This window comes from Marmota monax, unplaced genomic scaffold, assembly GCF_021218885.2.
Source record: "Marmota monax isolate L192 unplaced genomic scaffold, Marmota_monax_Labrador192_F-V1.1 WCK01_AAM20220418_F8-fsc00008, whole genome shotgun sequence".
Classification (NCBI taxonomy): domain Eukaryota; kingdom Metazoa; phylum Chordata; class Mammalia; order Rodentia; family Sciuridae; genus Marmota; species Marmota monax.
The window spans coordinates 6,987,426-7,014,824 of record NW_026694432.1 but is presented as its reverse complement, the minus strand read 5'-3'; the positions used below and the strand labels follow the sequence as shown (position 1 = coordinate 7,014,824).

Here is a 27,399-nt window from a genome sequence, read left to right as displayed (position 1 = left end):
CCATCCTCCACCTCAAGCATTTACTCCACATCAAACATTTACTAGAAGCTGCTGGGCTACAAATATGAGCTGGTTCATATTCTGCCCTTCACAGGCTGGAGAGGCTAATGGGTGACTTGTGGCATGGGCCTATTGTAATGCAAGGTAGAAAATTATGGAATATAGATAAAGAGCTAGAAGAGTGAAAAGAAAGGAAAGACCCTTTCTAGGTCAGGGTCAGGGAAAACATGTATCAGAGAAACATGATTGAAGAGGGGGAACTAGTCCAAATAGGCTGATGAAGCAGCCCAGTTCTGTGGGGTTATCTCCATACCCTTCCACATCTCCTAACTGTCAGGAGGGGTAAGCACTAGACGAGCTCATAAGGGGAGCTGCACAAGCCCTGGCCAGGGATCTGCCAGAGAGTGATGTTACCATCTATCTTGGCTCTAGAGGAATATGAGTAGACACATGAGCCTCCTTTCATCTTTTAAGCCCCATGGTCCTGAAAGGATTCCAGAGCCAATAAAAGAAGCCTTGTGTATGGTCTCTCAAGGATCAAGCACCAGGTCTTGTAGGCTGTTCAGATGCCTGACCCAGGCAGGTGCACAAAAGTTTCAGTGCTGTCACTAGGCCCTGTAGGTCTCCGTGCCTAGTGCGTCCCCTGGCAGTCAGCTGTAAGTCCCAGAAGAGATGTCTCTTGTCCCTTTCTGTGCCATTGCCTCCGTCTGCAGCCCCTGCCCTTCTACCTGGAGTGTGGCCCGCTGTGCCCAAAGTAAATGTCTTTAATTGCAGGAGCGGGACTTGGAAGCAGTGGTCAAATGGTTTAAGACAGACCTTCACAACTGTGTGGCATATATCCAGGAGCCCCCGCTGCTGAAGGAGAAGGTCCGAGGTCTGTTTGAGAAGTACGTGCAGCAGGCAGACATGGTAAGCAGCCTCCCCTGCAGCCCTGCCCTGCCTTGTGCTCTGCAGCCTCCCTTCCTTGCTGAGAACCCCCTGGGCTCCATCAGGTGGAGATGGCAGGGCTGAACACAGACCTGCAGCAGGAGTACGCCCGCCAGCGGGAGCACCTGGAGAGGAACCTGGCCACGATCAAGAAGAAGGTGCTCAAGGAGAGCGAGCTGCACCGCACTGACTACGTCCGCATCATGCAGGTACACACCCTTGCCCCCACCAGGAGGCCAAGCTGTCGAGATGAGTCCCTCCGAGACCACCATCCTCGGGGCTCCCCAGGCATCCAGAGGACCCACTAGCTTTCCCTACAGCTCTCTTTTGGCTGCTGTCCTCTGTCCTCTCAGAACTTGCCCTGACTGTGACCATGGCCAAGAGCCCACCCAAGGAGCCTTCCTAGGCATCTCTGTGCCCCCTTGGTCACCAGCATCCCTGTTCCTCTTCCTTCCCCATCTCTATCCAAAGCACACCTGTGTCCTGACTCACTCCTCTCACCATCCTGTCCCTCAGGACCTTCATCCACAGTATTTTAGCTCTCCTAAGTCACTCTCTCCATCTTCTCTCCTCCGTTTCCAACTCTTGTTTTGTCTTATTTTGTTTTGCTGCTTTTTATTCTGATGCTCACTCCTGCTAGGACACGCCTGTCTCACCTGCCTCTTCTCACTTTGCTGATGCCGCAGGTCTCTACCCTTATCTCTTGGTCCAGAGCAAACCACATCCACCTGAGCTGGCCCCACTCTGACTTAATAAATTCTCCACACCCAACCTCCAGGATCCTTCACAGGGATGCTCAGAGAGCCTGGCCCCAATACTGCCACCTCATTTAAGCATGTTGTCAGGACTGCTGGTCAGGAGGCTCCTGCCAGATTTCTGTTTGATATCAGTATCATCTGAGGCAATTAAGGTGAATTAATATCAAAAGAGAACATCAGAATCACATTTATAAAACACATACCTTCTTATATTTACATTTCTTTAATAGCCTAATTAAAATGCTGGAATGGGAACAGGTTGCATTGGATTGAAACTAGAGCCTAAGTTGGGTAGTGCACACATAGCTAGGCAGAGCACATTGCAACTCAGGCCAGACCCAGGCATGGCTGGTCTCAGGTCATTTTACAACCAGCCCCACCTCCTCCATCAAACCATCACTCAACTCTGGGCCACAAAAGCAGTCAGAGGCCCAGAAAGGGGAGTAGATCCAGTAGGCAGAACCCTTGGCACCAACAGCCCCACACAGAGCCATTGCAAGGGGCCTTAAGTGCCCAGAGCACTGAGAGATTCCTGGGCCCTGGAATGCAGCAAACTGGGCAGTGGGACCAGAATGACAGAGGAATATTTGTCAGCAGGTGTCATAGCTGAACTCTCAAGTGCCCTGCCTGTACTGGCACACAGGCCAGGGAGGTCCTCTGAAGACTGGGTCCCTTTCTCTATGCCAAGCAAGATGTCCAAAGCAAATGTCAGTCCTAAAAGGAGAGAAGAAAGGAACTGAAGACCACAGGCTGGTCATAGGATGCAGGAGTCCACACGAGGCTGACAGGGCAGGCATCGTGTCCTCTTTTCCTTTCCTGTTCCCCCCAAGCCAAGGTGGGGGTGGGGAGAAAAGGAGATACAGCAGAGCTCCTATCCAGCCCAGCCCCTCCCACAAGCCCAGTCCCCAGAAGAGCGTCTTCCCAAGCAGCATTGTAAGCCTAGGTGCTTTGCAGTCCTGTGGATCCAGAGAATTGACTCAGATAACAACAGGGAACAAGAAAGGGGCCCTGTGGGCAGGTTCAGAGTTCATTCCCCCTCAACCAGAGAGGCTCCTTGCTGATCACAGTGGGGCTCTGTGTAGGATTCTGTTTGCAAAGTTAGGAAGGTTTGTTTTTTTTTAAAGGAAAACTTTCGAACTGCTGTTCTGGATGCTAAAAATTGTTTCCTTATTTGATGTTAAAATTGAAGGAGGACTGGGCCAGGGCCAGGCCAGATGGCAGGGTTTATACAAGCAAACCTCAGCTTGGAATCATGTTCCCAGCCAGGATATGGAAGGCAAATGGGCACTGTCACTGTGTAGATCTGAGTTATGCTGCTTCTGCCACTCTTTGGCCAGCAGACCATGGGTAAATTCCTTGACTTCTCCAGGAGATGCCCTCCTTATCTATAAAATGGAGAGGAAAACACTAACCTCCATGGTTACTATGAGGACTGAACAGGATAACCTTTGTAATGTACAAGGCACTGGCCTGGGACAGAATCAGTGTTCAAAAAAAATGTCATGGGGTAAAAATGGGAGTTCATAACCCACTTGAATCTAATGTATGAAATCTGATATGTCAAGAGCTTTGTAATGTTTTGAACAATTAAAAAAAAAGAAAAGAAAGCAAAGCAAAGACAAAAAAAATGTCATTTCCCTTCCCTTCTTCTTAACAAAGACTGCATATAGGAACCAAGGTAGAAACCAAGTGGGAGAGCCTAGAAACCCCTCATAACAAGGGCCAGGGTAGCTGCTCCTGGGGGTGGGTGAAGGGACAGCACAACTTATTCCAGACCCCCAGCTGGTGGTCAAGTGCTCCTGCTCCTTTGGCAAGAGTTTGTCAGGAGCCTGCTGAAACTGTGTCTGCAGCTGCTGGGTCCCTGGCACCTCAATCCAAAAGGCTGAGGAAAGCTGGGATGGACATGGCATCTGAGAGCTACTCATTAGAAAATAACAAAAAATGAGGCCACTTTCTCATTTGTATATTCAGATAGGAGCTCGGGGCCTCCCTGCTGCATTCTCAGCATACTTGCAGATATGGAAATTAGAGTTGCTATGGAATACAAACATCTAGGACACACATTCATTCAGTTCACATCTGAGAGCCTCGTATACAGCAAGGTTTGTGTCAGCCATGGAAGATTCCAAGATGAATGTGAGGGTGTCCCTACCCTCAAGAAGCTCCTCCCAGGAAACTTGGACCAGGTTCAAGTAATCTCTTCTCCATTTAGTATATCCCAGTGCAGTGGGCTAATGGGGGGAAGCAAAGTGCAATTATGCCTTGGAAACTCATGGAAGATTTCTGAGGGAAGGTGGCATTTGAGCTGAGCTCAGGGTAGATAGAGGGTAGTCAGGGACCAACTGGGGGAAGAGAGAATAACCTGAGAAAAAGAAAGGAGAGGGTCTTGGGGGGAAGAGGTGGTTGCAGACTCCATGAGTCCACAGACCTCAGTTTGTTGCAAAGTGTTGGGGGCAGAGAGAAAGGGCCCATTGAAATGGTAGGTAGTCTACAGTCAGGTTGAAAGGGCCTTCCACACCATGCCAGGATCATGAGATTCATCCTGAGCACATCCATGACCTGAAAAACTTCTTAAGCTGGCAGGGATGTTATCTTTGTTTCGTAAAGATGGACTCCTTTGGCATGGTGGACAGACTGGAGGTACTCCATAGTCAGGTAGAGAAAGAGTCAGGCGGCAGGGAAACTCATTAGGAGATTGCTATTGCATTAAAGGTAAATGAGAGGGCATTTGCCCCTTAGAAAGGGGCAAGTTATGATGTCAGAAGGCAATTCAGAGCAGAAATGACAAATAGAAATGTCTTAAACACAGGATATAGGTGAAAAGAGCAGAAAAGGAGTCTGAGATGGTTCATTTTGTGCAATTAGACAGATGGAGATGCCATCAACTGTGGGTTCCAGAAAGACACCACCGGATGCCAGGTTTCCAAGTTACTGGAGCAATGAATGCATCTGTTGCTTGCTTTTTTCAAAAGATAGTTGACTCTGAGCCTGCCAGAAGGTGGTGCTACAGACATTTCTTTCCCTGCCCTGCCCATCAAGGGTGTCTGAAAGAACAGCCAGGGTCATCAGGCTGTTCCAAAGGCCTATGGCAGTTCTGGTCACCCTAGCTAGGTATAGTCCCTTTGTTTAGAAACCTCCATATATATGGACCTTAGCATCCTCTAGCCAAGTCAGTCTCTCTCACATTTCCCAGGCTCAGGTCAGATTTTTCCTGCAGCTGAGTAGTTAGATGGGTCTGGAGAACTGTAGGAGTTTGTAAAAGCTATCCTGACCAGGGAGCTATCAGAACACAGGGCTCGGAAGCTTGGTGTGTTAATTTTTAATTCACAAAGCTACCAAATGTACATACAGTTGACCTGAGTGTGATCTTTGGACTCCTCAGAACAGTGGCCACCCTTGAAAACATTTTATAAAGAACTCAACCTGTACTCATTGGGGATGTCGTTGGCCATCACACTATGCAAGATATTGGAATGGAGGTAAATGAGTGGTGACGGAGTAGTGTCTGAAGGCAGCAGTCATGGAGGAACAGGGCACTTTGGAGGCAGACAGGCATCTTCAAACCCATTTCATGTAGATTTGACCTGCAAGACTTTGCTAGTCAAAATGTGGCCTGCAGACAAGCCATAGCAACATCTCTTGGGAGCTACCATTTATCCTCTGCATTATTTCTACATCCAAAACAAGTCCTATAATGCCTACTCTATAAGGTAGTTGTAAGGATGAAATAAGGTGATTATGTAAAATGTTTGATATGTTGTGAGAATTCAATTGACCCTTGCAATTATGATTACTCTTGTTTTTATTCTTAATAGCAAGCTTTTAGTGTTTGTGTTCTGCTTGCTCCATATTGGCTCCAGGCCTGGAATACTCTTGCCCAACCTCAATCTCCCCTGAGAACCTTCCTCACACTGGGTTGGGCCCCTGCTTCTAACTCTGATGGCATCTCTCTGCATTAGAGCCTAGAGGAACCTTCCCTGTTCAGCACATTGACGAGCGCACAGCAAGTTTCAAGAACAACTGGTTAATAGATGATTTGGTTTTGGGATGAAGGAAGGAAGGAAGGGTCAAAAAACAAGAGAATCAGTTTTCATTGAGTCATGGGCCTCAATCACACTCTAATAAGGATGGAATCATGCCCTGGAGATGCCCATTTAGGCAAGGAAGGATCATGGAAGTGTCAAAGGCTGGCAGTGGGATCATTAACAATCATACCAAAATATACCCGGAGCCAGAAATCCCAGTCACAGGGTGTAGGTGGTAGAGGGGGAAGGGAGAAACTAGGGCAAGGGCTCCCGTGGGACCACAACAGTCCTAGAGGAGAGAGAGGGACCAAGAGCCAGTTATAATCACAGCAAGGTGAATACAAGGTGCAGCTCCAGCACAAAATCAGTAGGATTCTGTGATAAAAGGAAATGACCAAGAAAAGGAAATAACTACAGATGTAACCTGAGAGGGCTCAAAATGGTATCTTGAGGAGCTGAGACTGCAGCTCTGTGGCAGAGTGCTCGCCTAGCACATGTGAGGCACTGGGTTCGACCCTTAGCACCACATAAAAATAAACAAAATAAAGGCATGCTATCCATCTACAACTACAAATTTTTTTTTTTTTAGTGGTACTTTGAGTTTCTAGTCTTCATTCTGATTGCCATTATTACTTTATTGGATGAAGCAGAAGTGAAGCTAAGCAAAACCAACCTAGAGAGAGCTCCCAAGAGAGCAAGTTTGCCGGTGACTTTCTTGTGGTTCTTTTTAAGACCTTCTTCTATTCTAGTCTCCTCTACCTGACCTTTACCCCTTAATTTCTTTATTAGTAAGTATATTCTCTTATTTCAACCTGGTGTGCAATGCATTCATATTGATTTGCTTATCCATCCCACAAATATTTTTTGAGCACTTCTTACATGCAAGGGCAGGATCCAGGGTTTTAGCAATAAATATATATTAAATCAATCATGTCAATGATATAAAGTTGGCATGGGGAAGTTCCAGGGGAGGGGACTATCAGAGAGTTTCACTGGGCAGCATCTGGAAAGTAAATGTAGGCAATTCATCACCAAGGCCTGGATTGGTTAGAAGGGTAAAGCATTGCATGGAGAAAATCTGCTGACACAGAAAAATAGACACAAAGCCTGGCCTGGGGAACAACAGGTTTGGCAGTGAGGGTTGGGCATTTCATCCAAGAGTGAGGGAATCTTTTTTTTAGTGAGAAAAACTAAAAGTAAGTGATATATTGAGCCTCTAAAAGTCTAGATCTATTTTTAAAGGAAGAGTCTCTGGAGGGAAGGAATCTGGGATATCTTCAGCAGTCCCAGCTCTTTCCTGGCTTGAGGGGCACATACCCTTAGCAGAGAAGGGCTTATCTAGCACAGCTCAGTGAGAAGGGTGCCTGAGATCTGCCCAGCCCTGACCCATACTCCCCACTTCTAAGACTGTGCCCCAAGTTCTTTCCTGGAGCAGGCCCATTTCATGTAGATTTGACCTGCAAGACTTTGCTAGTCAAAGTGTGGCCTGCAGACAAGCCACAGCAACATCCCTTGGGAGTTGGTTAAAAATGCAGACTCTCAGGCCCCACCCAAGACCCACCAAATCAGCAGCTTCATTTAATAAGATGCTCAGATGATTTATTCACAGTCCTAGGTGGGGCTCTATGATAGGCAAACTGAATTCTGAGGCCAGGGGCCCTAGGAACAAAGCAGGAGACCCGTGGGGCCTCCTCGTTAGTGCCACCTGGGGCCCCTATGCTAAATATGAAATGGAAGGTAGAAGCTTGAGGTGTGGGAAAAGGAGAAGAGACTATCTGGTCCCAGCACACAGCACCCCAGCAGCTGGCCTGTAGTAAATTTCATTCATGCTCTCTTCTACTCCCCTCTTCCATCTCATAGTGATACAGAACTGCTACCATCCCCCTATGTCAACCGTTTCACACTTCTCTGTCGTGACTCCTATTATTCCAGTTCTCTGGGACACCCTTTACCCTCTCTTGAGAACCTCCTTTAAGCCTCAGCTCAGGGGTCAGTTCCTAGCAATCCATTCGCCATTCAGGCTTGACTAAGTGCCTTTCCTCTGTGACCTATCCTCCACCTTAACAAGGTGGCTCCATGCTAAAATGGGCCCATATGCCCCACCAAGAGCAGAGGCCAGGTCTCACTTTGAAAATGCCAGGATCATCACAGTGGCTGGTGCATGATGGGTATTCAGTATAAGGTATTGGATGGAGATGGATGGATAAGTGGATGCGGGGAGCGGGATGGATGGATATTTGTCAAACACACAAACAAGAGAAGTGAATTTCCAATGGATACAGTTGATGTTAATTATCGGATTATTTTTCTGTGTTACTAAATAGAATGATGTTGAGGACAGGTATCATGCTTTATTTCTGAAGTCTGCATTCTGAGGGACATAGCAGATGCCCCATAAATGTAGGTTCAACAAATGAATGGGAAAAAATGAATAAAGGATAGCTCAGTATTTAAGAGCTCTGGAACCAGACCACTAGGCTTAGAATTCTTACTCAGTCACTTGCTAAGTTACACAGCCTCTGTGCCTGAGGTTCCTCTTCTATAAAATTGTGATCATAGGGGCTGGACGTAGTATGTTTAGTGTGTGTGATACCCTGGGTCCAATCTCTGCACCCCCCAAAAAAAAGTATGATTGTAATAGAATCTAGCCATAGGGTTATTATGATGCTTAAATACATTAAAGTTGTATAAAAAGTACTTAGGAAAACATTGATGCTGTTCAAAAGAGCTCAGATGGATGGGAATCGTGCTGAGCTCACCTGAAAGAAAGTAAGTTAGCTATTACCTTGAGAGGCTGAACAATGAGAAAGCCAAATATACTCACACCCCAAGGGAGATCCAGAGAGTTAACCTGGGTCCAGACCAACACTGTCCATTCCCACCCCTTCAATCCCATGCCTTGTGTCCAACAGTCACTCATTCATACATATTCACTCTTGTTCCTTCTTTTCTAAAGGAAAATGTTTCCTTAATCAAGGAAATTAATGAACTCCGTAGGGAACTGAAGTTCACCCGCTCTCAAGTTTATGACCTTGAAGCTGCTCTGAAACTGTCCAAAAAAATCCGAACACAAGAAGATCAAGAGACAGGTAATGTCATCAGTGGCTAGGGAGATGGGCATTGGGATGAAGGGACCAATGGCAACCACAAGCAGGTCTCTCTTTAGCTTCCTCTTGTATTAGGTCACATCCACTATGGCCCTCTGAGAACTTCTCAATGCCACATGCTTGCACTCCAAAATATATGTGAGGATCATCCTACATTCAAACATTCACATTTCCACATCTCTTGTCTGAAATCCCAAGTTAGCTACAATTTGGAATTGAGAATCTTTCAGGCTTTAGAGAGAGCATACTATATATTATGTAATGTCGCTAAAGGGGTGCAGGGTAGTGCCCTAAAAATTAAATGTTTTAGTATTCTGTAGTGATATATGAATATTCACCCTAAGCTTCATGAATTTAAAAAAGCATTCCTTTTTTAAATCTTTCTGCATTTTAGAATTGTGATCAAGGGATTGTGGATCTGTACAATTAAAATGAAGACCAAAAGATGAGAAACTATTAAAGGGGGAGAGGAATGATTACAAAAGAAATAATCAATGAGTTAGTTATAACTCCAGGTGCCTCTGAATTACTAATAGCCAAGATAAAAGGGGAAATAAGAAAATATTATTATTTAAATAGTTCTCCTTGTATGGCAAAAGGAAGTTTTTTTCCTGGAGAAACAAGCCTTTGCCTGACACCAAATTCTATGAGAAATTTACCACATGGATCTTTTTGAACGGAATGCTGCATAACAGTGGATGGAAAAACTATAGACACTTCAGGCAATAAAGAAACATTCTTTAGGTATCTACATAAAGACAATGGATACATCCAAAGGTATAAGGTTTATCTATGAAAAGTAATCCAGCATAGTTCAATTATTTCATTTGTGGTGGTTTGTGTTCAGGAATAAAATTTAGAGACCTGGATAAGCTGAAACATCCCATGGCTATGGATTAGGGAAAATGTCAGTTGTCTCATGTATGGTAGGTATTCACAATATTATCACTGGGGGGAAGTAGCTGAAAGGTTTTACTCAAGCAGCATTCATTTGTATCAATTGTGCACCATGATCATGGAATGCCTACGTCTGACCTCTGATTTTGAACATGGCCCACCAAGACAAGTCAGCTCAAAATATACATTCTCAAGTTATATAAGAAATTGGGGGGCTGGGGCTATAGTTTAGTGGTAGAGCACTTGCCTAGCATGCATGAGGCACTGGGTTCGACCCTCAGCACCACAGAAAAAAATAAATTAATAAAATAAAGTCATTATGTCCATCTACAACTACAAAAAAGAAAAAAAAAGGAAGGAAATTGGCCAGTTCAGTTGGTATTTAAGAATTCTTTATCTGAGTAAGAGAAATTGTTAAATTTCTCTTATTTAATATAATAATATTATATTAAATAATATAATATAAAAGTTTATATTAAATTTAAGCATTTATATTAAATTTTCATACACATGACAATCAACTAACAGATCTAAAAGACACACCTGCTTTTCAGTTACTAAAGATGGCTACTTTAAAATAAACTAAAATGGCACAAATAAACCATAAGAAAAAAGGAGAACACAAAAGGAGTAAGAGACAAAATTTTGAGAGCTGGGAACTGATTAAATAGACCCAAGAAGCCTAAATCCTAAACCAGAAATGGTAAACGTGGGGGAGGGGAGGACAGGAGAACCTAATATAAACCACAAAACCCTCAGATGTCTCAGGAATTATCAGTAGCAGATATCTCTGGAAGTACAGATGAAGATAGGGCTGAAAACAGGAGAAAAAAAAAATCTAAGAACTCTTAGATCTACCTAGTATCCAATATAATGGCTACAAGTACCCACATCAAGTCTATGATCATGAAATCTCAAATCGCAAAAGTACAAAGAAAAAACTCCTCCAAACTTCCAAGGGCGGGATAGTGAGAGATTGCATATAGAGAATCAAAAATCCCAATTACAGGGATGTGGTTGTGGCTCAGTGATAGAGCGCTTGCCTAGCATGTATGAGGCACTGGGTTTGAGCCTCAGCACCACATAAAAGTAAATAAATAAAATAAAGGTATTGAATCCATCTACAAACAAAAAAAAATTTTTTTAAATCCTAATTATAGGATACAAAATCAATGTACAAAAGCAATTGTATTCTTTATATACTAATAGTGAACAAGCTGAAAATTAAGGAATCAATTCCATTGCTGGGTATGGTGGCACATGCCTTTAATTCTAGCAACTTGGGAGGCTGAGGAAAGAGGCTAGCAAGTTCAAGAGGAGCCTCAGCAACTTAGCAAGGTCTTAAGCAATTTAGTGAGATCCTGTCTCAAAAAATAAAAAGGATTGGGGATATGGCTCAGTGGTTAAGCACCTCTGGATTAAATTCCTAGTATCAAAACAAAACAAAAAACCCTAAGGAATAAACCTAAGGAGTCAAAAGACTTAAAACTACAAAACATTGCTGAAAGAAATTAAAGAAGGCACCAATAAATGAAAAGATTTTCCATGTTCATGGACTGGAAGACTTAATGTTGTTAAAGATGTCAATACTACCCAAAGTGATCTACAGACTCAAGGCCATCCCTATCAAAATTTCAATGACTTTTTTTGCAGAAACAGAAAAATCCACTTTTTCCGCCAGCTCTTCCCCCTGCTCACCCCCACCACCCCCACCCTGCCCCTCCACCCCCACCATCCCCGGCCCTCAGCTCTGATCTCCAGGCTCCTGCTAAGCTAGTGCCGCCCTCCAGTCTCCATCATGATTATCTACCTGGACCTCATCAGCCATTATGAGATGTTCTCCGACATTTACAAGATCCAGGAGATCTTGGACAGGCTGTTCCTGGAGCTGGAGGGCAAGATGGTCAGTAGGACAGAGGGTAACATTGATGACTCGCTGATTGGTGGAAATGCCTCAGCTGAAAGACCCAAGGGCAAAGGTATGGAAAGCACGGTAATCACTGGTGTTGATATTGTCATGAACCATCATTTGCAGGAAACCAGCTTCACAAAAGAAACATACAAGAAATACATCAAAGATTAGATGAAATCAATCAAAGGCAAACTTATAGAACAGAGATCACCAGAGAGTAAAACTTTTCAGACAGGAGCTACAGAACAAATCAGGCACATCCTTGCTAATTTTAAAAACTTCCAGTTCTTTATTGGTGAAAACATGAATCTAGGTGGCATGGTCGGTCTCCTGGACTATGTGAGAATGGTGTGACCCATATATGATTTTCTTTAAGGATGGTTTATAAATGGGAAAATATCAACAAATTTGATAGTTATTTGGCTCTATCATCTGTCATCACAACTGGCTGCTGCTTGTCATACACACAACACCAGGACTTAAGACAAATGGAACTGATGTCATCTTGAGCACATTTTATTTATTTATTTATTATTTATTTATTTTTGGTACCAGGGATGATGATGATGATGATGATGATGGTGATGGTGATGATGATGAAGATGATTTAGTACTGGGGATTGAACTCAAGGGCACTCAACCCCTGAGCCACATCCCCAGCTCTATTTTATGTTTTATTTAGAGACAGGGTCTCACTGAGTTGCCTAGCATCTCGCTATTGCTGAGACTGGCTCTGAACTCGCAATCCTCCTGTCTCAACCTCATGAACTGCAGGGATTACAGGCGTGCACCACTGTGCCTGGCAAGCACATTTATTTTGACACATGTTACAACCTGGATAAACCTTGAGGACATTCCACTAAGTAAAATAATCAAGTCACAGAAGGACAAACAGTGCATACATAATTCCATTTAAATTATGTTCCTGGAATAGTCAAATTTATAGACATAAAAGTAGAATGAAGCCGAGCACAGTAGTGTACATCTGTAATCCCAGCAGCTCAGGAGGCAGAGGCAGGAGGATCATGAGTTCAGAGCCAGCCTCAGCAACTTAGTGAGGCCCTAAGCAACTCAGTGAGAACCCTGTTCTCTACATAAAATACAAAATAGGGCTGGCTGGGGATATGGCTCAGTGGTCGAGTGCCCCTGAGTTCAATCCCCAGTACCAAAAAAAAAAAAAAGAAAGAAAAGTAGAATGATGGTTTCTAGGGACTGGGGAATAAAGAATAATGGGGAGTTAGTGTTTAATGTGTACAAAGTTTTAGTTGGCTTATATGAAGATGGATGGAGATTTGGGTGGTAATTGTACAACAGTGTGAATGTACTGAAAGCTACAGAACTGTATATTTAAGATGGTAAATTTTTTGTTATGTTGGTCAGCTTCCTACCACTATGACAAAACACCTGAGATAATCAACTTAAAGGAGAAAAGGTTTCTTTTGATTCATAGTTCCACAGGTTTCAGCCTATGGTCATTTGGCCCTGTTGCTTTGAACCTGTGGTGACGCAGTATGCCATGAGTGGACGTACATGGTAGCAGAGGCCTGTTTACCCCCATGGCAGCTAGGAAGCAGAGGGAAAGGAAGGTGCCAAGGTCCCATTTTCTCCTTTACGAACATGCCCCCAATAACCTACCTTTCTCCCACAAGGGCCCATCTCCCAGTGTTTCCACCACCTCCCAATAGCACCACAGGTCAAAGACCAAGACTTTAACACAGGGGCCCTGAGGGACATTCCTGATCCAAACTTGAGCATATATGAAAATTATACAGCATATAATTTTTAAAATTTTTTAATCATCCATGTATCACAATAGAAAAAAATGGCTTCTTCATTTAGCCTTTGGTATTAGAGGATCTAAAACTATCAAACAATAATAACAAATCTCAATTGCATTGGACTTCTCAGCAATAGCTAGAAGTTAGAAGCTAGCTGGAAGCCAGAAGACATGGACCAGGGCTTTTAATCTTCCAAAGGAAAATGATTTCCAGTGCAGAATTCTATACTCATTTGTATTAGTCAGGGTCTGCAAAGGAACAGAAACACAGGAGATTAGATAGATTAGATAGATAGATAGAAGATTAGATAGATAGATAGATAGATAGACAGACAGACAGACTGACTGACTTATAAAAGGGGATTTATTAGATTGGCTTACAGGGTCAGAAACCGTGGAGTTCTATAATGGCTGTCTACACACTAAAGAACTGGATAAGCCAGTAGCTGTTCAGTCCAAGAAGCTAGAGCCTCAGAAGAGGGACCAATGATGCAGCCCCAGTCTAGGACCTGAGGCCTGGGAATGCCCTGGCGAGTTACTGGTCAGTCCAAGCACCCTCCGAGAGAGAGAAAATGGTGCCTGTGTCCAAGTTGATTTCCCTTTTTCTCTGCCCTCCTGTCCCATTGGGCTGTACAGTCCATATTTGGGGTTGGTCTGCCCTCCTTAGTTTGCTGTCCCACATTTCAATAATTTCTGGAAACGCTCTCATCAACATACTCAAAAGTATCTTAATCCAATCAAGTTGACAATCCATATTACCCTTCATACCAGCCAAGCAATCAATCAAGGGAGAGGGTGGAATTAAGACATTTTCAGATGTTCATGGGTCTCAGGAAGCTACTAATGGGTGCTCTGTACCAGGCGAAAAAAAGTGAGGAAGTAAAACAAGAAAGACATAGGATTCAAGAATCAGGACATTTGAATTTGAAAGAGGCAAAAAGAAACCCCCAAAATGATGGTGGACAAAAGCCCCATGTAGTAGCTCTACCACAGAACTGGCAAGCACTCAGTCAAGACTGGGCAGGTAAGAAGGCACCTGATGAAGTTGGAATGTCTAAATACCTAGTGAGAGGACATTTACACAACAGCTAGAGAGTTGAGACTGAATTAGCAGCATGTACCTATAAAATCAAGCAAATGAAAAAAACAAAATAATTAACTCCAGGGAAAGCAAATTATTATATTGAAAAGGAAAATGAATCATTGTATACTACATGGCTCAGCTGCAACCAGCAGTTACATAAATCATGGTAACATAAATTCTGACTATTAATTCACTCAAAATTGGGGGTATGGGAGAATAGCAAGCATGCCTGGAATAGGGGAGGGTGCTGAAGAAAAGAGAAACTCTCTTGTCTCCTAGTGGGAAGACAAATAGATAATACCTGAAAATAATAAATCAAAGAAGCAATATAAGCATATTTATCAAAGCAGAGTGTAAAAGGTAGAAACCAAAAGAATCAACTAAAGTAATTGAAACACTTGCTCTGAAGTTTGAGGAATGGAGAAGCATATTATGGGAGATACTGTTGTAATAACCAATGAAGGGCTAATCCACTCCAAATTATGGCCATATATTGTGAAAATAATAATTACCAAATTAAGAAAATATGTCATTAGGAAAAGCATGTTTGCCTTCCAATTTTCTACTTCAAGTATATCTTTTTGTTTTCCCCCCAGTATCAGGAATAGAAACCAGGACCTCATACATGCTAGGCAAGCACTCTACCACTGAGCTACACTCCCAGCACCCTGAAGACACATCTTTTTAAAAATGAAAGAGAGCAAGAAGTGGTAGCTCCACACCTATAATCCCAGCAGCTTGGGAGGCTGAGGTGGGAAGGTCCTAAATTAGAGGTTAGCCTGGCCAACTTGGTGAGACCCTGTCTCCAAATAAAATTAAAAGGACAGGAGTGTGGTTCAGTGTTAGAAGGCCTCTGGGTAAATCCCCAGTATAAAGGGAGAGAGAGAAAAGAGAGAAGAGAAGAGAGAGAAAGAAAGGAAGAGTGGAAATGTTATAGAATGAATTAGGAAACTAAACTAGAGGGGGAAAGCTGCCTTGCATAGGGAGATGGGTAAAATAAGTATCTGTCAGCCTTGGCTCTGGATGAATAAAAGAAAAAAAATCTGAGGGGGGGAAAAAAAAAAAAAAAGTCTTTCCCTGAGAATCTCTAACCAAAAGCCCATGCTCAGGTTTAAGTCCAGAACTTAACACTCAATTTCTGGTTCAAAGCAACTGTAGCTGAAATTTTCATTTAAAAGATTCCATGATGGCAGGTCCCAAATCCCAAGCAGAAGCCAATACAAATTCTTTCTGGAAGAGTACATTTTAAATCCAAACTATGAATTCCCATAGATAACATTCCAAGGAACAGGAGCTCACAACCCCAAATCACTAAATACATGAAAAGCCACAAAAATGTCAAATTACACAATAAAACCAACTAAAACCGTGAATGGTAGAATTATAAAATGGTAATGTTTAATATGTATAAAGAAATAAAAGAGGAATTTGAAAAGGTAAAAAAGCAAGAGTCTCCTAAATGTGTATAGGCATATTTTTAAAAACACAAATAATACTTCCAGAAATGAAAGCTATAATAATTGTAACTAGAAAGTCAGTGAACAGATTGAACAATAGATTAGACATTTCTAAAGGGAGAATTTGTAAATTAAAAGAAAGAAAAAAAGTTGCCGGAATTATAGCCCAGAGAGACAAAGATATAGTAAAAGACAAAAAAAAAAAAAAAGAACAGAATGATTTAATTTATGTCTAATTGAAGTAAAAGAAAGAAAAAAAAAGAAAGAAAGAAAGGCAACATTACCATAAGGAAGAGCTGAGAGTCTTTCAGAATGGATGAAAGATGCCAGTCAGAAGATCCAGGAATCCCAGTGGAGCCCAATCAGGATAATTAAAAAGAAAACTACATCTAAACTGCAGAACACTAGAAACAAGATGTTAAAAGCAGCCAGAGAGAAGAGATAGACTGCACACAAAAGGACAACTCAATTGGCACTTGACATCCTAATAGCAACAGTAAAACCCAGAAATAGTGACACAGTATCTTCAAGGTGTAGAAGGGTAACAATTGTCCAATGAAATTATCTCCTTAAAAATGGTGCCAAAAGAAGGGCTGGGATGTAGCTCATTGGTACATGATTACCCAACATGTGTGAGACCCTGGATTCAATCCCTAGCACCACAAAATAGAAAAAGAGGCCAAAAGAAAAGATTTTTTTCTGACAAAAACAGAATTTGTCACCAACAAAACCTCTTTAAAGGAATTTCTAAAGAATATGTATTAGGAAGAAAAACTATTCCTGAAGAAAGTCTGAATGTAAGAAGAAACAATGAATAAAGAAGGCAAATATATAGAATTTAAAAAAATTTAACTTTACAAAGTACTAAAAGCAATGTCTAAATTGTGGCTTAAGATATTAATATAGAACTAACGGACACAGTGGTGCACACCTGTAATCCCAGCGACTTGGGAGCCTGAGGCAGGAGGATTGCGAGTTCAAAGCCAGTCTCAGCAATTTAGTGAGACCCTAAGCAACTCAGTGAGACCCTGTATCTAAATTAAATACAAAAAAAGGCTGGGGATGATGGGGCTGGGGTTGTGGCTCAGTAGCAGAGAGCGCTTGCCTAGCCACATGTGAGGCACTGGGTTTGATCCTCAGCACCACATAAAAATGAATAAACAAAATAAAGATATTATATATCCATGTATAACTAAAAAATATTTTTTAAAAAGCCTGGAGATGTGGCTCAGTGGTTAAGCACCCCTGGATTTAATCCCTGGTGCCAACAGTAATAATGATAATCATCATCATCATCATCTAAAATACTGGGTATTGGCATAAAAACCAGTAGGGCTCAGAGCTAAATCATTCTAAGTCTTTGTTATTTTACAAGAGGTTAATGATATTGATCTACTTTGGACTCATGTTAAAAATGCATGTTAAACTTTTTAGAGTAACTAGGATAAAAACTGGAAGAAGAAAGAGAAGGAAGTAGGGAAAAGCTTACAAACCAATAAAGGGAAAAAATATTAAATTTGAAAACAGCATTTTAACAAGGAAGAAAGAAAACATGATACAAAGTGAAAAAAAAAGGTAAAACTGAACCCCGATGTATTAGCAATCACATTCTTATTTTCCATTATTTAAAATAATCCGAATCCAGGCTAGGAATGTAGTTCAGTAGTACAGTGTTTGACTAGCATGTATACAAGGTCCTAGGTTTGATACCCAATACTATTAAAAAAATGTTTAAATGAATTAATTAAAATCAGACTTGAATCTATCCAAGGAAGCATGTGGGAAGGATGCAGAGAAGAAGACTGACCAGGTCTGGAAGATGACAGGTTCTGGGCAAGGGACGAGGAGACTGGGATCTGAGGAGAGACAGGAGAGTGGGTCACATGGAGAGAACTGGCCTCACACAGCCATGGGGGCCAGGAGGCTTACGCTGGCACAGCTCCTGGAAGAACCATCAAAGGGCCCCCTGTAAGACTGAAACACGGTATGTGAGCAGGTTGGTCAATGTCAAAGGGAAGAGAATGGTGGGAGTGAAAGAAAGAACAGGAAAAACAAACCTGTGCCCTTGAGACACAGATCAGAGGGGAGATAGACCAGGAAACAAAGCAGAAGCACCACATTGGGTTCACTGGGCCATCTTCCACATGAGCTGGTCCCCCAGGAAGTGAGCTACACTTCCGGGAACATTTGTGGGTCATGTTCCAAAATGACAACTCCTGGAGGTGAGCCTCCAGCCTGCAGCTTCACGCAGCCCTGAGCTGCCCTGCAGTTGTATCTGCTCCCCCTCCCCTCGTGTGTGGGAGGAGCCTGCCAGTACAGGGCATACCACTGCCCAGTCTCTGAGGTCCATCCACTCACAGTTGGGGGCAGCCAGAAGAGCCCTAATGCTACTTGTGCCACCTGCAGAAGCACATATGGGCAAAGAGATGCTGGTGTAATCAGTGCTGCTCCTGGCAGGGCAGAGAGAATTCCAAGTGCTGGGACATTTCCAAACTCATTCCACTGAGTACCTCTAGGACTGTGACTTCATAAACAGGTCAGATCCCCCTAGGAAACCAGATGATGACGAGGTAAATAGCTGTGTATTGGCTGATGGTAGAGGGCACAGACTGTGTTAGTAGCTGAAGAAACAGGTGAGAGCTAAGCAGAAACAAGGCACAGCTGACCAATGCAGACCTGAGCCTGTGGATGGACTTACAGGCCTGTGCGGGTTGTACCTTCCCCAGGAGCTCTGCTCTCCCAGGGCCCCAGGCCTAGGGCACCACTTGACTGAGGGGATGGTTCCAGGAGCAACCAGTAGCAGAGGTAAAGATTTTGGTAAAGCCAAAATCTAGGGGGGGAAAAAAAGGAATACTAAAAGATTAAGAATCTAGAGATTGGTATTCGTAAATGGATGAAAGGCTAGGTTCAATGGCACATGCCTGAAATCCCAGTGGCTGGGGAGGCTGAGGAAGGCAGATCACGAGTTCAAAGCCAGCCTCAAGTAAGGTGCTAAGCACCTCAGTGAGACCTTGTCTCTAAAATACAAAATAGGGCTAGGGATGTGGTTTAGTGGTCAAGGGCCCCTGAGTTCAATCCCTGATACCAAAAAAAAAAAAAAATAGAAAAAGCAAAAGCAAATACGGCATATATACACAGTGGAGTTTTATTCAGCCATAAAGAAGAATGAAATTATGTCATCTGCAGGAAAATGGATGGAACTTGAAAACATGTTAAGCAAAATAATCCAACTCAGAAGGTCAATGGTTGTATGTTTTCTCTCACATGTGGAAGGTAGAGAGGAAGAAGGAAAAAGAAAGGTTGATGGGTGAGGGGTTCATGAAAATCCAAGGGAGATCAGTATAGTAAAGGAAAGGGACCAGAGGGAGGAAAGAGGGGAGGGAAAGGGGAAGTACTAGGAAAAGATATTGGCCAATTATATTGTTATATCATAAACAAATACAAAACAACAAATCCCACCATTATGTATAATATAATGCATGGTAAAAAAATATGGAGGGTGAGGAGGACAAAGAGATTGCAGAAGAGTGTTCAAGGAACAAAGGCAGAGAGAGAATGGCCCAAACTTCCCCTGGAAGAGGGATGGGATAAGCCAGGTGCTGTTTGAATGTTTTCCCCATTAGACCAATTAGAGGCCCAAGGCAAGTGTGGCCACTGGCCGCTGCAAACCACTTCCTCTTTGAAATTCTCTCTTCCTTTGCCTCCAATATCTGTTTTTTTCTAGTTTTCCTCCAGATGTACAGGGAAGGGTGGGTAGTGGAAAGGAGAGACCCCTTTTCCACTGAGAGATATTTGACTAGGGTCAAGGAGTTGCAGACAGTTTCAGGGAACTGGAGACAGGTAGCAGTGTCATTTATTAAGAGTGAGGGAGAAGTGAGACTCAAAGGTCAAACATGCAGCTGTGGGGACTGGAGAGTTTGCTGACTATGAAGCCCCTCAGTGTTTGGAGACCAAGCATTTCAGTCTTACATGCTACTTGTTCCAGTAACACACAGCAGGCCAGATGTAGACATGGAGACGCTGAAAGGTGGTTACCTCAGATTTGGACTGGGCATGTTGTGGGGACAGATGAAGCAAGGCACCGAAGGTAACAGGAAACAGTTTTATTTGGCTGCAGCCAGGTTCAGAGGAACAGCTTTTGCTGTAATCAATCAATCCCCTGAACCCCAAGTTCAGGTAATTTCAGAGTTTTATACCCAGCATATAAGGGGAGGGGCTCAGAAGTTCACAGTCTGCAGAAGTTCACATAAAAGCAGCTTTTTCTTCCACTGTTCTGGGCAGGTTAACCCTTCAAGGACAACACCTGAGAAGGAGACAGCTTCTTCTCCCCTTTCCTCCCCCTGCCAGCTGTTACCATGGAGCCCAATTGGTAACTTCTTTTATATTAGAAATGTAGACCATCTCTGTGAAGCTCAGCTCAAGGCCAAAGGCCTTGTTTACACATTTCTACAAACTATTATACTAGATACATGTTTGTGAAAAACTAGTGGGGATGTCCAGCACCTGGAGTGCTGATTTCTTCCAGGCCAGTGGCCAAGTGAAACAGAGCAACACAAAAATTGGAAGTTTATCTACATTGAACTCTTTTGCAGAGACTCTTTTGCTGACAGTCCTAAAATCAGCCATGGTGAAGATTTCTGGAGAAAGCCAGTTAAGACTTTTCTGTGGAGAAAGGGGGTACCACTCCAGGCAGGGGCACTGAAACAGAAGGACATGGCAACTAGAATACTGAGACTGCTGTCGAAGAAAGAGAAGAAGAAACTCAATGGGTCTAACTAGCCACGGAAGGGAGTGCTCGTATCACAGGAGCCCATGTGGTGATTAAAAAAGTGGAATCAAAGAGCCTGAGTCTTGAGCAGCAGGAAGAGAGGTTGTGGCCAGAGAACAGCATGCTGGGGTGAAATTTAGAATCCTGGGTGGTGAGGAGAGAGGGGAAGCCACAGAAGCGGGTGCTGATATGGGAATGGGATGAGTCATGACTCTTGTGAACACTAACATTGCCCAAAACAAATGGCAGAACCTGAAACAAGGAGGAAGACTTTGAGTGGGGGTGAGGAAAGCCCTCAGGGACCGTGAGTGCATGACCACACAGGGGGGAGCAGGGGTTTACGTGAGGAGGAGGGCTGGTGGCATAGAAGCCAGCTAGTCCAGAGGAGAGTGCCATCCTGCCTGAGGCATGGGGAATGGGACAAAGAGCAGCCTCACTGGCCAGGATCTCAGTACAGGTGCATGGGGGGCCCAGGGGAGAGACTAGGCTGGTGTCACTGATATTCACCTTATCATTTGGAAGTATGTCTCTCTGCCAGACAATGAAAGGGCTTATTTTTCTCCACACCCCTGGGACTGAGTGGCATCCCCACAACAGGTACCCAGTGAATGTTTGAAGAGGGATGAAGGGAGGGCAGAGGCCACAGTAGTCCAATAAACAGGCCACATTTGCCCTTCCCTGTTCTTTACAGTCCCCAGCAGGGACTTGCCCCGCGTCTCTCCCATCAGGAGGCTGAAGGAGCAAGAAGAAACTAACAGAATCATTGAAATGCAACGCCTAGAAATCCGGCGGCTCAGAGACCAGATTCAAGAACAAGAACAGGTCCCAGGGTTCCACACTATTGCTGGAATTCGGCTTCCTTCCATGCCTGATTCAGATGTCAATACGATGAGCAAGTGATTCTTCGCATGAGCCAGCTCCAGTTAGAGCCACAAGTACCACATGTCTGTCCCCAGGCCAGATTCACGCCGGGGTCCGGGCAGTCCCTGCAACACTGACCCACCCCTCCTTTCTCTTGCCCTGGGAACTGGGGATACGGTCAGAATAAAGGTGTTTGCTTACAACTTTGTCCAACTTCTGCTTAGCTAAGGGGCCAGGGCAGGTGAGGGAAAGAGAGGAGCCGAGGACTGGGGGGCTGTCCAAAGCCACTGCTGCTTGTGTCTTCAGGCACAGGACTGCCTGGCACCATGAACATCGCAGTGGGCTTGGGACTGGCTTCCTGCCACCTGAGGCCTGAGGCCAGCCAGGGCTGCCTGTTCCTATTTAGGCGACTCTGCTCGTTGGTTCCCTCCTTTGTCAGTGAAGTCAGAACCAGATAACACCTCCTACGTTTTCTTCTCCATGATGCAATGTCATGAGGCTTTCTGGTGATTTTTGTATGTATAAAGGTGACGGAAAAGATGAGAGTAAAAGAACAAACATGCAAATTTACAGGGACCCCCATCTTGTATGACACGCACACCTTGTTCTTAGGATCACAAGCAGAGCTCCACCCTCCTTTTTCTGATCTCCCCATCGCTCTAGACTAATCTTCTGCAGTGCCCTTCCCAGCACCTCCATTTCTGAGAGGTACTTCTTCCTCTAGCAATGCTTCTGGGCCCCATCCTGGGAGACTCAGCCACACACAGGTACCAGGAAAGATACTTCTTTCTATCCTAAAGAGTAAAGGAATATAACCCAAGAGCCCCTGCTTCTTCCTGCAGAGGCCAGATGCGCCTCTGATGCCCAGATAACTTACCTAAGCCCACAGGCCCTCCTGACCCCTGCTGCCTGTTGTCGCCAAGGCTTACCACCTTCTCAGTCTGCTTTACTTTCTCTTGGCACTGCTCTTGGGTTAGTTTTCAAGGCTAGAGCTGAGACTTAGCTCTCCTGGAGGTGGTGGGGGCAGCAGACAGAAGGGACATGACAGAGGCCAAGAAGCAAAGTACTTTAGTGACCACCTCCTCACCCTCCCCTGCCCCCTATCACAACAGCCAGCTCATCTCCTCCATACCAGTGTGCCCGCTAGCACGCCATCCACTGCCTGGGAGAACAGATCCCAAGAGCAGGAAAAAATGCATACACCTCTGAGAAAAGTTCAGCCACAAAGATGACGGCCTATTACATTATCATACCAGGTAGCTGGGCTCTTCCGGGACTCAGACTTCTCTATTCCAAAGAAGCATCTTGGCTTTACCTTTACAGAAGAAAACTCTTGAAATGAGATATGAAGTGGGTCAGCGGAGCCAGAACTTTCAGGTCCTCAAAAGCACATAAAAGATATGGACTGGAGGCCAGAGGCCAGTGCTTGGCTGCTGCTTGGCCTCTTACTTTCCAGGGTTTTGCTACACTGGCCTTCTTTCAGTTCCTCGAACTAGCCAAGGTCTTCATGCCTTTTTATCTTTGTACATACTGTTTCTCTGCCTGAAATGCTCTTGCCCCCATACCTCCTTCAGATCTTAGCTTAAATGTCATTTCCTCAGGAAGTCAGTCCCTGCTAGGCATGGTGGTGCACGCCTGTAATCCCAGTGACTCAGGAGGCTGAGGCAGGAGGATCGCAACTGTGAGGCCAGCCTCAGCAACTTAGCAAGACCCTAAGCATCTTGGTGAGACCCTGTCTCAAAAAAGGGCTAGGGATATGACTCAGTGGTTAAGCGCCCTGGCTTTAATCCCTGGTACCAAAGAAGAAGAAAGAAAAGAAAGTCAGTCCTTGACCCCTCTCATATAAATTACACCCATCATATTGTTTTCCTTCATGACCCTCACAATACCCTGTCCATTTAGTATTTAAACTCTCCTGCTAGGAAAGTTCCACCAGAGCAAGAGCTATGCCTGCATCTAAAATTCACTTGGGTGTCTGGATGGGGTTGATTAAGAGAACCCAATAGAGGAGGTGGGGGCCGGTTAGGAGGAAGTTGTGGGTGTCCAGTGGCTTGGACCAAGATGATTCAGAGGGGAAACAGAAGAGAGAACTCTTCTAACATAAGGAATCGGGGGAGTTGGCCAAGCTGAGGGGGAAGAAGCATGACCTGGGAAGAAGAAAAATGCAGAGGAAATCCACCATGGCTAGGATGTGTTGATATTCAAGTGATGGATGCTTCAACTGAAAAACATCTTAGAGTCAAGACATTCACCTTTTACTTACAAGATGGACCTCAGTTCACGAATGAGGAAATCAAAACCAAGAAAGAGTAAATTTACTACACATGATCAGACATGCAGAGCCAGGACGGTAGTCCCATCTGCCCCGAGGACTCCAGGGCTTCGTGCTCTTACACGGTGCTCTGGAGAAGCACCCAAGAAATACACCCCAGACTAGGTGTGAAGGTGATGTGAATGTGACTCCCAGAGAGGCTGAACCAGAAGGAAAAGGAGCTGAAAACCAAGCTGAGCCTAACTTAAACCTGGCTGCTCTCCAGCTGGAGAGGAGAAGGAGGAGGAGGAGGAAGTCCAGGCCAAGGAAGAGACCCACCCCAGAAGAACCTGGCACCTTGGCCAGCAGGTCAGCAGGGCGAATTCTTTGCTGCATACTGATGAACACAGTGTCTTGCTAGTGAATCTGGGGCTAGAGGTGCAATTTTGTTTTGCTTTCTACATTCTGTCTACAGTTTTCCTAAGCTGACTTACTGGCCCTGGTTTTCTGGATATTGCATCTCAGACCTCCTTCCACTTTGTCTATCCTGACTTCATGGGGAGGCTGGAAGTACTCCCCCTACTGGGGCCAACTTCTTTTCAGCCCCTCATTGATGGAGTTGATCTAGAAGTCACCCCCTCCTGCAGCAGCCACCCAGGCCCCACTGGTCACCTAAGTGACTAGATATTAGCACATGGACTCCATTCATGCCCATCTAGTTGCAGTTGATTCTTGAGCTCTCTCCAGAAACCTCCAGAATTTCTCTCTCTACCCACCCCCCTCAGATATCCACTTGACCCTCCCCCCTCCTCCAGAGGTATGGCCAGACAGTGTGAGCTGCCCAGATGAGCCTCTGTGCAGTCCTGTTCTCTCAGAACCAAAGACCCCACCCTATGGGAGGGCCGAATATCAACATCTACTTTCCCCACTGCTTCTTACGCAAAGCTTGGCCAGCTGTTTCCAGGAGGTGACTTAGGAATAATGAAGGGCCTGGGAATATCTGTGCACCCAGGTGGGACCCTCTGAAAAATCACTGTTCTAAATCTGGAATGAGAGAAATGGCATTTCAGGACCAGGAGTGGGGTTCACTTTTCCCTGAGCTCTGTTGGGATAGCGCCCCAGGACTATCAGGAGTTCCAAGGCCTGCTTATGTTTGAACATGAACATAAATCTGAAAGGCAATCTAACTCCCCTGAGCTGAGCTGAGCAGGAGAACAGACTTAGAAAGAAATAATCCTGCTGGGCAGCAGCAATTGCTGATCACATCCTATGGCCAGTAGTATACAGGAATTTATATTTATTGCTCAGGTAGTGTCACATGATGGGATTTGGCAGGGGCAGTGAGGATAAACTGCAACTTTCTAGGCACATACTGGGTGTAGTACGTATTATTAAAATTAGGACTAGAAGATTCTAGTTCTGAATGAACAGAGGAGCTGTGGGTGCCCTTCTTTTGCCAAAAGTAACAGAAACAAACTAGCTAACTTAAGCCCAAAAGGAGAATTTATTATTTGGCTCTTGGTGTGTCATGGACTCTCTTGGCAATGTAGCACCTAAATCTCAAAAAGAACCTGAGCCAGGACCTGGAACATTGGTGCAACCCCTCTCTCTTTCTTGTCCTTGCCTCTCTGTCCAAACCAGCTTTCCATTGCCAATTCAGTTGGCAGAAGAGTATTTTAGCATCTCTCATTAATAGATGAATGAGAATAGAAGAATAATAGATGAATGGATAAGAAGTCCCCAGGCTGAAACAAAATCCCCAGTCCAACTTTAAATTTCCACAAGGGAATCTTTGGGACCTAGCTTGAGTTGGGAGCTTACCTCTACCTAATCACCTGTAGTCAGAGGACTGAGTCACAAAATATAATCCTGGTTGCCAGGGTTCTTTCCTGCAAAGAGAACGATTATTGTGAGTGGGAATGATACCTCAAAAGATGTCTATAACAGGGAACCATCAGCCTGCAAAGTTTGGGGCCAGTTACCTAGAGCCACTGAAGCTCCAGTTACCTGGGGCCAGTTACGTGAGCCACATGGCTTCCCTGTGCTATATGACCCTTATTCTCCTAGACTTATTAGCCCATTCCTGTGTCTCCTGCACCTGCACTCTACCTAGTCCAGACAAGAGGTACAGTAAATGTTTGCTCAGTGGATGAATTACAGTATTTAAACCTCCTTAGGATTAAACACTAATGACCCCATTTTACAAATGAAGACACTGAGACCCACAAAGGGTAAGCAATTTTACTAATGTTAAACATCTAGAGCTGGGACTGGAATCTTCAAGATCGATCTAGCTCCAAACCAGTATACTTTCCACTACTCAGTTATTCATTCAATAAACATTTATCGCACATGCAAGCGATATACCAGGTCTATTCCTATTCCTATTCCTGAGAATATAGTAGCCAATGAAAAAAAATCCTTTTTTCATGACATTTCGATTGCGGTGGCCCCCAGTGAGGCAGAAAATACTCCAGATAGATAGATAGATAGATAGATAGTACAAAAGAATACTAAGGGGGAAACAAAGAAATCAAGGTGGGGGGAATCAGAAATATTGGGGGAGACTGGAATTTTAGGGTGGCCTGAAGCTGAGGGAGGGAGCCACATGGGAGAAAGGCATTCCAGGCAGAGGGAACAGCCAGTGCAGAGGCTCTGAGGTAACAGGAACTAGGTCAGAGAGGGCCTTAAGAACCTGGAGGGACAGAGGGAGGGACTCAAGCTGCAGTGACACTACCTGCTCTACCTAACAATAGGATCACTCTGGCTTCCAGGGTGAGCAGAATGTGAGGTGGGAACATGGCAGAAGCAGTAGATGGCCCCCAGCTCTCCCTTCTCCTCCCAGCACTCCCACCCTTCATCTTCTAATGCTCCTGAGGGCAGATGGAATGTACACTTTCCCCAGCACACCCACTGCCACCACCTCCTCCTCCTGATCTTCATTACTGTCCATCTGAGCTGTCCCCACAACCTCCACTTTGAGGACAGAGGGCAACATCCCTGTGCAGAGCCTGCCTGTCCTTTAACTGCAAGTCATTTGACAAGACCCAGGACTGGAACAAAGATGTGCCTGGTCAATGTTTAAACTGAGGAAGCTTTTATGCTCCCCCACTTCAAACTCCCAGAAGAAAGGGAGGTTAAATCTTATGAGTCTACTACCCCAACTCTGCCTGGAGCTGCTAGACAGTGGGTCTGCCTGGGACTGTACCCTCCTTGGGACCCAGATGATAAATAAATGTCTGATGTGTGTAAGAGGAGGCCACAGGGCTGGGGATATAGCTCAGTTGGTAGAGTGTTTGCCTTGCATGGATAAGGCCCTGGGTTCAATTCCCAAGACCATACAAAAAAAAGAGGAATCCACAGCTGGCAAATCCTGCCAGGCCCTCTGCTCCCATGAGCCCCTTTATTCTAAAGGGACACCTTTATAATATTTTGCAAAGTGGCAAAATGAACACCTAAAACATCATCACCCCCACATCCAGCCTGCCCCACAGTGCTCAGCCTGCCCCAAGCTTTTCTTCAGAAGATGAACATCTAGAGCTGTGGCCCCCAGTGAGGACATAACCACAAGCCAA

The 27,399-nt window shown here is 44.5% G+C and overlaps 1 protein-coding gene, 1 long non-coding RNA gene and 1 pseudogene across 10 annotated transcripts in view; 2 read left to right on the top strand and 1 right to left on the bottom strand.

The window, feature by feature from the left end:
• Positions 1 to 21,776, top strand: part of Cfap57 (cilia and flagella associated protein 57) — a 70,022-nt gene extending 48,246 nt beyond the window's left edge. For 6 of the 9 annotated variants that reach the window (XM_058570827.1, XM_046468389.1, XM_046468388.2 and 3 more), the window contains 4 exons: positions 775 to 909; positions 993 to 1,136; positions 8,667 to 8,799; positions 21,404 to 21,776. In XM_058570827.1, coding sequence (XP_058426810.1) covers positions 775 to 909; positions 993 to 1,136; positions 8,667 to 8,799; positions 21,404 to 21,612 — 621 coding nt within the window. In that variant the 3' untranslated portion in view covers positions 21,613 to 21,776. Of the gene's footprint in view, positions 1 to 774; positions 910 to 992; positions 1,137 to 2,282; positions 8,313 to 8,666; positions 8,800 to 9,211; positions 10,059 to 20,536 lie in introns of those variants that run through there. The other 3 variants (XM_058570825.1, XM_058570826.1, XM_058570828.1) reach the window with 3 other exon arrangements.
• Positions 1 to 27,399, bottom strand: part of LOC124109722 (uncharacterized) — a 47,058-nt gene that overhangs the window by 17,578 nt on the left and 2,081 nt on the right. The window contains exon 2 of the long non-coding RNA XR_006857078.2: positions 25,646 to 25,713. This is a non-coding gene — a long non-coding RNA (uncharacterized LOC124109722). The remainder of the gene's footprint in view (positions 1 to 25,645; positions 25,714 to 27,399) is intronic.
• Positions 10,243 to 20,540, top strand: LOC131423199 (translationally-controlled tumor protein-like; annotated as a pseudogene).